Source organism: Chlorocebus sabaeus, chromosome 21 (genome assembly GCF_047675955.1).
Source record: "Chlorocebus sabaeus isolate Y175 chromosome 21, mChlSab1.0.hap1, whole genome shotgun sequence".
NCBI classification, from domain to species: domain Eukaryota; kingdom Metazoa; phylum Chordata; class Mammalia; order Primates; family Cercopithecidae; genus Chlorocebus; species Chlorocebus sabaeus.
The window spans coordinates 114,674,756-114,686,986 of NC_132924.1; the positions used below are offsets into that span (position 1 = coordinate 114,674,756).

General features: G+C 36.2%; 1 protein-coding gene across 1 annotated transcript in view; it reads left to right on the forward strand.

Moving 5' to 3' along the window:
• The window catches only part of AGK (acylglycerol kinase), a 101,955-nt gene that overhangs the window by 63,426 nt on the left and 26,298 nt on the right, over window positions 1–12,231 (forward strand). Inside the window, exon 9 of the mRNA XM_007983186.3 lies at window positions 6,074–6,143. Within this exon, the coding sequence (XP_007981377.2) occupies window positions 6,074–6,143 (70 nt within the window). The remainder of the gene's footprint in view (window positions 1–6,073; window positions 6,144–12,231) is intronic.

The following is a 12,231-nucleotide window of genomic DNA, read 5'->3' on the forward strand; positions in this document are numbered from 1 at the left end:
ATGTTTGAATTAGCTGACTGGGAATTAAAACAATGATGATTAATATCCTAAGGAGTCTAATCAATAAAGCAGACAGCATACAAGAACAGATGGGTACTATAAGCAGAGAAATGGAAGTCCTAACAAAGAATCAAAAAGAAGTGCTAGAGGTCAAAGATACTAACAGGAATGACGAATGCCTTTGATGGGCTTACTAGTAGACTGGACATAGCTGAGGAAAGAACCTTTGAGCTGGATGATAATAGAAACTTTGAAAAGCAAAAAGCAAAGAGAAAAAGGGAAAAGCAGAATATCCCCGGGCTCTGGGACAACTACAAAAGATGTACTTATAATGGAAATATCAGAAAGAAAAGAGAGAAGAAATATTTGAAACAGTAATAACTGATAATTTCTCCAGATTAGTGTCAGATGCCAAACCACAGATTCAGCAAGCTCTGAGAACACCACACAGAATGAATACCAAAGAAATCACACTGAAGCATATCATTTCCAAATTACAGAAAATCAGATAAAGAAAAAAATCCCAAAAGAAGCCAGAGGACAAGAGGACTTAACTTACAGAAGAAAAAAGATAAGAATTATATCCAACGTCTCCTCAGAAATCATGCAAGTAAAGGAGAGTGGAGTGGAAAATTTAAAGTATTGAGAGGAAAAGGCTACCATCCTAGAATTCTGTACCCTGCAAAATTATCCTTCACAAGAAAAGGAGAAGTAGACTTTCTCAGACAAACAAAAATAGAGGGAATTTATCTATCTTGCCAGAAATGTTAAAAGAAGTTCTTTGGAGAGAAGAAAAATGGTAAAGGTAAAAAATTTGGCTCTATGTAAAGAATGGAAGGCCACTGAAGAAATAAGTAAGGTAAAATAAAATCTTTCATTTTTCGTAATTGATCTAACAGATGACAGTTTGTTCAAAACAACAGTAACAACAATGTATTCACTTGTGCATGCTTATGTATATGTCATATGTTTTTAAATATAAGTGAAATGACAGCAATGATACAAGAGAGAAATTAGAATTATTTTATTATATCAAATAAATATACTCACACTACCAATGGAGTGATATAGTGTTACTTGAAAAGACTTGGATTCATTGTATATGTATATTCCAACCACTAATGAAAGTTAAAAAGGAGTGTAACTGATATACTAAGACACGAGAGAAAATGGAACTGTATAAAATGTTCAGTTAGAATCACAAAAGGCAAAAAAAAACAAACAAACAAAAATAGGAGGAAAGAAAAGTGTAACAACTAGAAAAAGCAAATATGGTAGATATTAGTGCAACTGTTTCAATAATCTCTTGGAATATTTGTGGTCTAAATGTACAATTAAAAGATAGTGATTGTCAGAGTGCATAAAAAACGAGACCCAGTTTATATGTTGTCTTTAAGAAACTAACTAAATATAAAGACACTTGCAGATTAAAAGTAAATGGCTGAAGAAAAAAGTACCATGTTAACATTAATAAAGAGAAAACAAGGTTATCTATATCAATTTCAGACAGAGCAGACTTCAAAGCAAGGGAAGTTATCAGGGATAAAGAAGAGCATTACATGATGATAAGGGGATTAGTTATTCAAGAAGATGAACCAGTCCTTTAAGTGTATGTGCCTAACAACACAATGTCAAACTACATGAGGCAAAAACCAGTGGAACTGCAAGATGAATTCACTACCATAGTTGGAGACTTCAAGATCCCTCTATCAGAAATGGACAGATCCAGCAGGCAGAAGATCAGTGAGGACATCAGTCAAAAAGGTACAGTTGATACCTAGACTCCTTCATCCAACAACAACAGAATACACATTCTGTACAAGCTCACATGGACCATTCACTAAGACCGCATTCTGGGCCATAAAACACACCCTAACAGATTTTTAAAAATGGAAATCACACACTGTCTGCTCTTAGGCACATGGAATTAAACTAGAAATCAGTAACAGAAAGATAACTAGAAAATTCCTAAATCCATGGAGATTATAAAACATGCCTCAAAATAACACATGGATCAAAGAAGTCTCAAGAGAAATTTAAAAATATTTTGAACTGAGAGAAAATGAAAACACAACTTATCAAAAGTTGTGAGATGCAGCAAAAGCATGGCTTAGAAATTTGTAGCATTAATTGTATATATTAGAAAAGAAGAAAGATCAATAATTTAAGCTTCCCCCTTTGGAAACAAGAAAAAGAAGAGCAAATTAAATCCAAAGTAAACAGAAGAGCAGAATACAGTTTTCCCTTAGTATCAATGGGGGTTGGTCCCAGGACCTTCCAAGGAGACCAAAATCCACAGATGTTCAAGTTTCCAATATAAAATGAAGTACCATTTGCATATGACCTATGCACATCCTCCCATATATTTTAAATCACCGCTAAATTACTCATACCTAATATGATATAAATGCTATGTAAATAATTGTTATACTGTATTGTTTAGGGAATCATGACAAGAAAATGTCTAGTATTCCGTATAGATACAATGTTTAAAAAAATAATTTTCATCCAGTTGGTTGAATCCATGAATGCAGAACTCACAGATGTGGAGGGCTGACTGTAATACAAATTAGAGCAGAAATCAATGAAATTGAAAACAGGAAATCAAGAAAAGAAATCAGTCCAAAAGCTGGTTCTTTGAAAAGGTCAATAAAATCAGTAAGTTTCTAGTCAGGCTAAGAAAAAAGGATACAAATTACTAATACTAAAAATGAAAGAGAGGACATCACTGCAGAGGCTATCGCTCGTAATACTATGGACACTATAAAGATAATAAAGCAATAGTGTGAACAACTCCATACCCCAAAATTGGATAACTTAGATGAAATGAACCAATTCTTTGAAAGACACAATTTGCCAAAACTCACACAGGAAAAAATAACCTGTAGGTGAATGGATTAATAAAGTGTGGTACATTCAGACAATGGAATATTATCCAACAATAAAAAGAATTGAGGTATCAAGCCATGAAATATGAAAACACCTCAAGTGCAGTTATTAAGTGAAATAAGTCAGTCTGAAAAAACTACATACTGTATGATTTTAATTATATGACATTTTAAAACGCAAAACTATGGAGACAATAAAAAGATCAGTGGTTGCCAGGGGTTAAGGTTCAGGTATAAAAAGCTGGAGCACAGAGGATTTTTAAGGCAGTGGAAATGCTCTGTGTGATACTCTAATGGTATATACATGTCATTATACATTTATCCGGACCTACAGAATGTACAACACTAACAGTGAACCCTAGTGCAAACTGTGGACTTTTAAAATTTTAAGTTCCGAGATACATGTGCAGAACATGCAGGTTTGTTACATAGGTAAACATGTGTCATGGTGGTTTGCTGCACCCATCAACCCGTCACCTGGGTTTTAAGCCCCACATGCATTAGCTATTTGTCCTGATGCTCTTCCTCCCTCCGCCTCACCCCCAAAACAGGCCCTGGTGTGTGTCGTTCCCCGCCCTGTGTCCGTGTGTTCTCATTGTTCAGCTCCACTTACCGGCACGAACATGCAGTGTTTGGTTTTCTGTTCCTATGTTACAAACTGTGGACTTTGGTTGGTAATGATGTGTCAATGTAGGTTCATTAATTGTAACAAATGTACCATGTTGGTGGAGATGTTGATACTAGGGAAGGCTGTGCATATGTCGGGGAGCAGTATATGGGAAATCCCTGTACCTTCCCCAATTTTGCTATGAACCTAAGACTGCTCTAAGAAAACAAAGTCTTCAAAAAAAGTTTTAAAAAAATCTCAGAAGTTCTTTCAAACTTAGATAATTCAACTTGTTTAGGTAAGCATTAAGGAAAAGCTGTTAGTTTCTCCTTAGTTTGGATAACATTGATATGGACATTCTGTGGTTATTCTTTCTCATCATTCATTCTAATTGTATATTGACACTTGTATCCCACCATTAAAATGCATTGACTTAGGACAATTTGAATATCAATAAGGCAAATAACTGTAATGTATTAAGATGTATCAAATATATTTAAATCACCGAATGAGGTCATAGTGATACTAGGTAAATAAAAATGAAAAACTGGTCACTTTTGGAGGATACTAGGAAATCAACTTATTTTGAAAACTGATTTTTAAAAAGTTTAAAAAGTATTCTGACTTTCTTATATGACCAACATTTCAGGATATCCAAATTATGAATGAGGGAAAGTTTCTCTTTGCAGACCAGATAATAAACTAGCAGGAATAATAGAATTAAAAGATTACCAGTTTGCAAGTCTATTAATTACTCTAGGCAATGATTATTGATCATTTCCACCATCACAAAAGGAGAGTCAAGCAGATACCATGTACTTGTGGTGGAAGTACGTACCACCATGTGGACTATTTTTGCCAAAAGCTTAAAGCCAAGTATGTTACAGATTTTCTCTCCTAGACAAGGTTTTCAGAAAATACAGGGAATGGAGATGCATGTTAATACCATAGGGATTCAATCAGTAAAATCCAAACCTTAGAAACTCAGTAAGATAACAACGTGTTTCCTCAAGTAGGGAAGAGAAGAGGAGAGGGACTCTATAAATTCGAAGAGACCTGAAATCTATAAGCCAATTGCAATTAATACATCTTATTTGGATCCTGATTTGAACAAAGAAACTAAAATACTTATGAATTAATTGGGGAAATTTGAATGTTGACTAAGTATATTTTTATATAAATGAATTATTTAATGTTTTAGGTATGAAAATAATATTTCACATTTTTTTTAAAAAGTTTTTGTCTTTTGGAGTACATAATAATTTATGGATGAAGTGTTAAAATATCTAGGATTGCTTTAATTGATACAGAGTAGGGGGCAATGAGTGGGGGATATAGAAGGAAATAAGATTGGCCATGAGTTGGTAATTGTTGAGGCTGGATGAGGAATGTATGGGTTCATGGTATAATCATTTGTACTCTTGTATATGCTGGAAATTTTACAGAATAAAGTAATACATTCAGCAAATGTTAAATGCTTATTATGTGCCATGCACTGTGCTAGGTGTAGGTTTTATATTGGTCAATACATGGGTGTAACTTATCACTAACCTTGTAGAACTTTTGATCTCCAGAGGAGACAGATGGTAAATAAAGAAATACATATCCTAAATTGTGATCTGTCTACTGTGGAGAGTTATGAGTGCAGTTCAGTGATGGAGATTAGGGAAGGACATCCATCTAGGTTGGCTGGGATAGGCCTCTCTGAGGTGGTGATAGTTCAGCTCAGATCTGAAGGAAGAGAATAGCCAGCCATGAGCAGAGACTGCAGACTGTTTCCAGGAGGGGTGGGCATGCTGGGCAAGGAAGTGCTTGATGTGGGTGCACTCGTTTGCTCTGAGAGACAGCAATATCTTACTGTGTAGCCACTTGTTGATTCAAAATTTCTTTTGTGCACTATTGTATGTTTGTGTGTCTAACCTTGGATCTAATAAATGACAAACTCTAGAACTGCTTCTCAGCCTGGCATAGTTTCACATGTGCTACATGGATGTCAATAGTACATACCTTTTGATGAATAATTTTTTTAACCTCTAGACTTTCCAAATGACTCTTAGAATGTGGATAAGAATGTGTTTAAAATAATCAACAATTAAAATGAAGTGCATCCTAGTAGTCCTGGAAAAGAACAGAAATATGTCTCAGGTTCTGGATTATATTTTGCTAAGATAACTATAACAAGTCCTGCCCTTTAGTTACCCTTCTGACTGTTAGAGCAAGAATAAATATTGTTTTTGGAAATGCCTGAATTTTTTACAATGAATAAAAAATGTTATTATTATTTAAGTATCATATTCTCCAATGGTAAATAGGAGTCAGGCACAATGTAGAGATTCAGTAAATGTTAAATGAATAAATGATTGGTGTCTTGTATGAACTTCTCCTTGCCAAAGCTTTCTCTTTGAGTCCCTATAAACTACTAGTACTTTGGGCAAGAGGAAGAGAGAGAGGGGGAGAGAGAGAGAAGGGGGGAGAGAGAGAGAGGTGTGTGTGTGTTTGTGCATGAGTGCATGTGGCAGTGTGGCGGGGGAGATGTTGCCTCTTTTTCACAATATGATCATTTCCTTCTCTCTTTTAGACATATTACTGATGCCACACTTGCCATTGTGAAAGGAGAGACAGTTCCACTTGATGTCTTGCAGATCAAGGTAAATCTTTTCATCACATATTGAAAAAACTGTGAAAGTAATACTCACTTACATTTTAAAGAAAATAAACTGTAGCAGTTCAAATGAGGTCATAATGAAAACAATAGTTGCTCTTCCATTCCTACCCCAAGTATTAGTCCCCAGAGAAAATTAATTTTACCTGTTAATTCTAGTTGTTATCACTAATATGCTTTTGCTCCTATTTTTAAAATGTGGCTAAAAACATAATATTTACCATTGTAGTCATTTTTAAGTATACAGTTCAGTAGTGTTAAGTATACTTAACTACTTTTTTTTTTTTTTTGAGAAGGAGTCTTGGTCTGTCGCCCAGGCTGGAGTGCAGTGGCACAATCTCAGATCACTGCAACCTCTGCCTCCCGAGTTTAAGCAATTCTCCTGTCTCAGCGTCCCAAGTAGCTGAAATTACAGGCACCCACCTCCACACCTGGTTAATTTTAACTACTTTTTGATTTATCAGTTTTAGACCTTATCTTTGACCTCTTTGTTTTACAGGCATACCTCATTTTATTACACTTCACCTTATTGCATTTCACAGATATTGTGCTTTTTACGAATTGAACGTCTGTGGCAACCCTGCCCCAAGCAAGTCTACCAGTGTCATTTTTCCAACAGCACGTGCTCACGTCATGACTCTGTGTCACATTTTGGTAATCCTCACGATACCTCAAACTTTTTCATCTTACTATATTGTTATGGTGATCTGTGATCAGTGATCTTTGATGTTATTATTGTAATTGGGGCACCATGAATTGTGTCCACATATAATAGCAAACTTAATTAAATGTATGCGTTGACTGCTCCACCAAACAGCCATTTCCCTACCTGTCTCTGTTCCCTCTGACACAACAATATTGAAATTAGGCAAATTAATAACCCTACTTAGCCTCTAAGTGTTCACATAAAGAAGAGACACCTGTCTCTCACTTTAAATCAAAAGCTAGAGATGAGGCCAGGCACGGTGACTCACACCTGTAATTCCAGCACTTTGGGAGGTCATGGCAGGCGGATCACTTGAGGTCAGGAGTTCAAGACCAGCCTGGCCAACATGGTGAAACCCCATCTCTACTAAAAATACAAAAATTAGCTGGGCATTTAAAAAAAAAAAAGCTAGGAATAGTTATGCTTAGTAAGAAGGCATGTTAAAAGTTGAGATAGGCTGAAAACTAGGCCTCATGCCAAATAGCCAAGTTGTGAATGCAAAGGAAAAGTTCTTGAAGGAACTTCAAGTGCTACTACACTGAGCATATGAATGATAAGAAAGTGTGGCCTGGTGCAGTGGCTCACACCTGTAATTGCAGCACTTTGGGAGGCCGAGGTGGGTGGATCACCTGACGTTGGGAGTTAGAGACCAGCCTGATCAACGTGGAGAAACCCCTTCTCTAGTAAAAATACAAAATTAGTTGCGTGTGGTGGCGCATGCCTGTAATCTCAGGTACTTGGGAGGCTGAGGCAGGAGAATTGCTTGAACCCGGGAGGCAGAGGTTGCGGTGAGCCAAGATCGCATTGTTGCACTCCAGCCTGGGCAACAAGAGTGAAACTCCGTCTAAAAAGAAAGAAAGAAAGAAAGAAAGAAAGAAATTGAAGTAGCCATATTTCTGATGTGGAGAAAGTTTTAGTGGTCTGGTGGAAGACCAAATCAGCCACAACATTTCCTGAAGCCACAGCCTAATCCAGGGCAAGGCCCTAACTCTCTTCAATTTTATGAAGGCTAAGTTAAGTGAAGAGGCTGCAGAAGAAACGTTTAAACCTAACAGAGGTTGGTTCATGAGGTTTAAGGAAAGAAGCCCTCCTCCTAACATAAAGTGCAAGGTGGAGCAGCAGTTAGCTGATGGAGAGGGTGCTGCAAGTTATCCAGAAGATCTAGCTAAGATGATTGACAGAGGTACCCGTACTAAACAACAGATTTTCTGTGTAGACGAAACAGCCTTTTATTGGAAGAATGTGCCATCTCAGACTTTCATAGCTAGAGACGGGAAGTCAATGGCTGGCTTCAAAGTTTGGGACAGGCTGACTCTCTTGTTAAAAACTACTGCAGCTGGTGACTTTTAAGTTCAAGCCAGTGCTCATTTACCATTCCAAAAGTCCTAGGGCCTTTAAAAATTATGCTGCATCTACTCTGCTTGTGCTGTGTAACTGGAAGAACAAATCCTGGGTGATAGCACATCTGTTTACAGCATAGTTTACTGAATATTTCAGGCCTACTGTTGAGACCCACTGCTCAGAAAAAACAATTCCTATCAAAATATTACTGCTTATTAACAATGCACCTGACCACCCGAGAGCCCTGATGGATATGTACAAGGAGATTAATGTTTTCTTGCCTGCTAACAGACATTCATCCTGCATCTCACGGATCAAGGAATAATTTCAACTTTCAAGTTTTATTATTTAAGAAATAAATTGTGGACCAAAGGTCATCAATAGATGAACTACAGTCTTGGCAACAAAGTGAGACCCCATCTATAAAAAAAAACTTTGTAAAAAGTTAGACAGGCATGTCATAGATAGTGATTCATCTGATTTATCTGGGCAAAATAATTGAAAACCTTCTGGAAACGATTCACCATTCTAGATGCCATTACAAACACTGATGATTCATGGGAGGAGGTCAAAATAACAGTGTTAACAGAAGTTTGAAAGAAGTTGATTCCGACCCTCATGGATGACTTTAAGGGGTTCAAGATTTCAGTGGAGAAAGGAACTGCAGATGTAGTAGAAATAACAAGAGAACTGGAATTAGAAGTGGAACCTGAAGATGTGATTGAAATGCTGCAATCTTGTAAAATTTGAATTAAGAGTTGTTTCTTATGGATGGGCAAAGAAAGTGATTTCTTGAGATGGAATATACTTGTGATGATGATGCCATGAACCTTGTTGAAATGACAAAAAAAGGATTTAAAATATTATGTAAACTTAGTTGACAAAGCATTGGCAGGGATTGAGAAGACTGACTCCAACTTTGGGAGAATTTCTGCTGTAAGTCACATGCTATCAAACTGCATATATCTTGCAGATAAATCTTTCATGAAAGGATGAGTCCGATATTGCAAACTTCATTGCTGTCTTACTTTAAGAAATTGTCCCATCCACCCCAACCTTCAGCAATCACCACCCTGATCAGTCAGCAGCCATCAACATAGAGGCAAGACCTTCCACAGCAAAAAGATTAGGACTTGCTGAAAGCTCAGATAATTGTTAGCATTTTTAAGTTTAGCATTTAATGTTAGCATTTTTTTAAGTTAAGGTACATGCTTTTTTTGACGTAATGCTGTTGCACACTCAATAGACTAGTATAATATAAACATAACTTTTATATGCACTGGAAAACCAAAAAGTTCCTGTGACTCATTTTATTGCGATACTCACTTTATTGCAGTGGTCTGGAACCGAACCTGCAACATCTGTGAGATATATAAGAATTGCTCTCTATCTACGCTCAGTATAATTGTATTGCTATTTTTAGTTCCTTTATTTTATTTATTTTTTTGAGACAGGATCTCACTCTGTCACCGAGGCTGGAGTGCAGTGGCACGATCATAGCTCATTGCAACCTCAAACTCCTGGGCTCAAGGGATCTTCCTGCTTCAGCCTCCTAAGTAGCTAGGACTACAGACCCACACCACCATGCCTGTCTAATTTTTTACAAAGATTTTTTTGTATAGATGGGGTCTCACTTTGTTGCCCAGGCTGTAGTTCATCTATTTATGACCCTTGGTCCACAAGTAGTTCATCTACCTCATATGGTTGTCTTGAATATTAAAAGAGTTAATAAATATAAACAAATATAAAATATTTAGGATAGTGATTTTTACCTGTGTGTATGGTGGCCACCTCTTCCTCTCATGCCCTGCCAAAGGTGAAACTGTTCTCATATCTCATCACCCTATTAGAGTAGCTTGTCTTTTTTTGAATTCATGTTAGTTGGTCATCTTGCAATCTTAGCTCTCTGATAAGCTTTTTTAAAGTTATGATTTTGTAGAGTATCTGGCTTTTTCTCATTTTTAGGGTGGGACAGTGTTCTTTGTACTTTCCTACATGCTAGGTGGGAATAGAATTTCCCATTTTTCTTATTAATTGTGTAATGTTTTCTTACTGATTTATACATGAACTGATGAATTATATTAGACATATATTTTTTAAAAAGACTTAGAAGCAATGATACCTAATAGCAGTGATCATATTTGGCACCTAGAAGGTGGCTTTCAATACCATTCTCAATAAAAATAACCAAGGCTCTGTGAAGGGATGGCTTTCATAGGGCAATAACAAGGCAGGAAAGTACTCAAAAGCTAATGGAGATATCACAAAAGATGTAGCCTTCAGGTGTCCTACTCGCCAATTTTGGGACTCTTTGAATATTACAAAGAACAATAATGCTGATGAATCATAATGCCTTAAAAATGAAGAATCCATGAGTTTCCAGTGATATTTCAGGATTGCCAGTTTGTAAACGCAGAAGGAATGACAGAAAATCTCCATTTTAAAAGTCACCTGTGTAATAATTGATTGAAGTAGAGATCATCAATGAATACTAAAACCATTGGATAAAAGATTGTTGGTAAACAAAGTCCACAGTCTCAAAGTATCTCAGATTACTTAATAATTTAAAAGGGAAAATAGACTTTGATAGTGGAGAAATCTAGCATATGTTACTTTAACCGAGTGATCAAACTTAGCATCGCGAATAATGGATACACTGATGTCGTCTGCCTCCTGATGTGATATATTGAGAAGGATATAACATCACCTATGTATTTAACTAACTGAATATAATCATGAATAATTAGACAAATCCAAATTCTAAAAACAAAAATTGGACTCATCAAAAAATGGCAATGTCATGAAATCCAAAAGAAGTTAGACAGTCTGTTCAGGATTAAGGAATACTAAAGAAATAATTAACTGCAGTACAAGAGCCTGAATTGGAAAAATGAGAAACAATGGCAATCCATAAAGGGCATTACTGGAACAATTAGAGAAATTTTAGTATAAACTATATCTTAAATATTATGTATTGATGTTAGATTTCTTGAGAGGGACAGTGGTGTTGTGGTTATGTCTGTGTGTGTTCTTGTTCTTAGGAGCTGCATGATGAAATATGTAGTGGTAAAGGGTCATGGGTCTGCAACTTATTAGCAAATTTAACATCACTGGAGAACATATACACACAGATAAGGCTAATGTGGAGGAAATGTTGGCAGCTGGTGAATCTGGGTGAAAGGTATAAATGGTGTTCATTGTACTGTTTAAAATTTGTTTTGGTTTGACACTTTCCAAAATAACTTTGAGGGTAAGAAGGTCCAGTAGCTATTGTCAATTCTTATCAGCGTTCTCTATTAAAAAAAAATTTAATTCTTAGAAAACAGTTATTCTCACTTGGATAGTAGTTACATAGTGACTCCTTTTTCATCTAAACTCTTATTTTTTTTCTGGAAAGAGCAAATTCCTAGGAGGGCAGAGCCGCAAAGTTAAATAACCCTATAAACGGTGAGCCCCATGTTCTTAGATTTGGCCTGAAAATGTACCAGCTACATTCAGGATGAACATCTTATATTCATTCAGGTTCCCTGATATTTATGAATGAAGGGTCCTCACTGTGTCATGATTCCAAACTTCAATCCTAAAAAGTTGCTGTTAGTCACATAGAGCTTGCTATAAGTATATTTACAATTGGCGAACCCATGAGCTTGCCTTTTATTTTCTTTTCTTCTCGTGCTCTGATGTCTGGACTCGTCACCATGACCTCACTGATCATGATAAAAGTGATTTAAATTGCAGTTGATCTTTTAGCATATAATAAAGCTAACTTGTTTTCACAACATGGGATGGCTACGCTGAAATTTCAGCCTAGGAAAGGTACTACAGATTGTTATCTATGGAGATATTATTTAAAATACTGTTATTACCAAAGGAGGTGGATCAGGATACATCTCTTCATAACTGAGTGATTTATTCTTTCTTATATATGTGTTAGAAATAATCCATCCCAGAGTATCTGAGATTTAACTGGAAATTCTTGCTGTGCTTTTATTGATTGATTGATTGATTGATTGAGATGGAGTCTCAC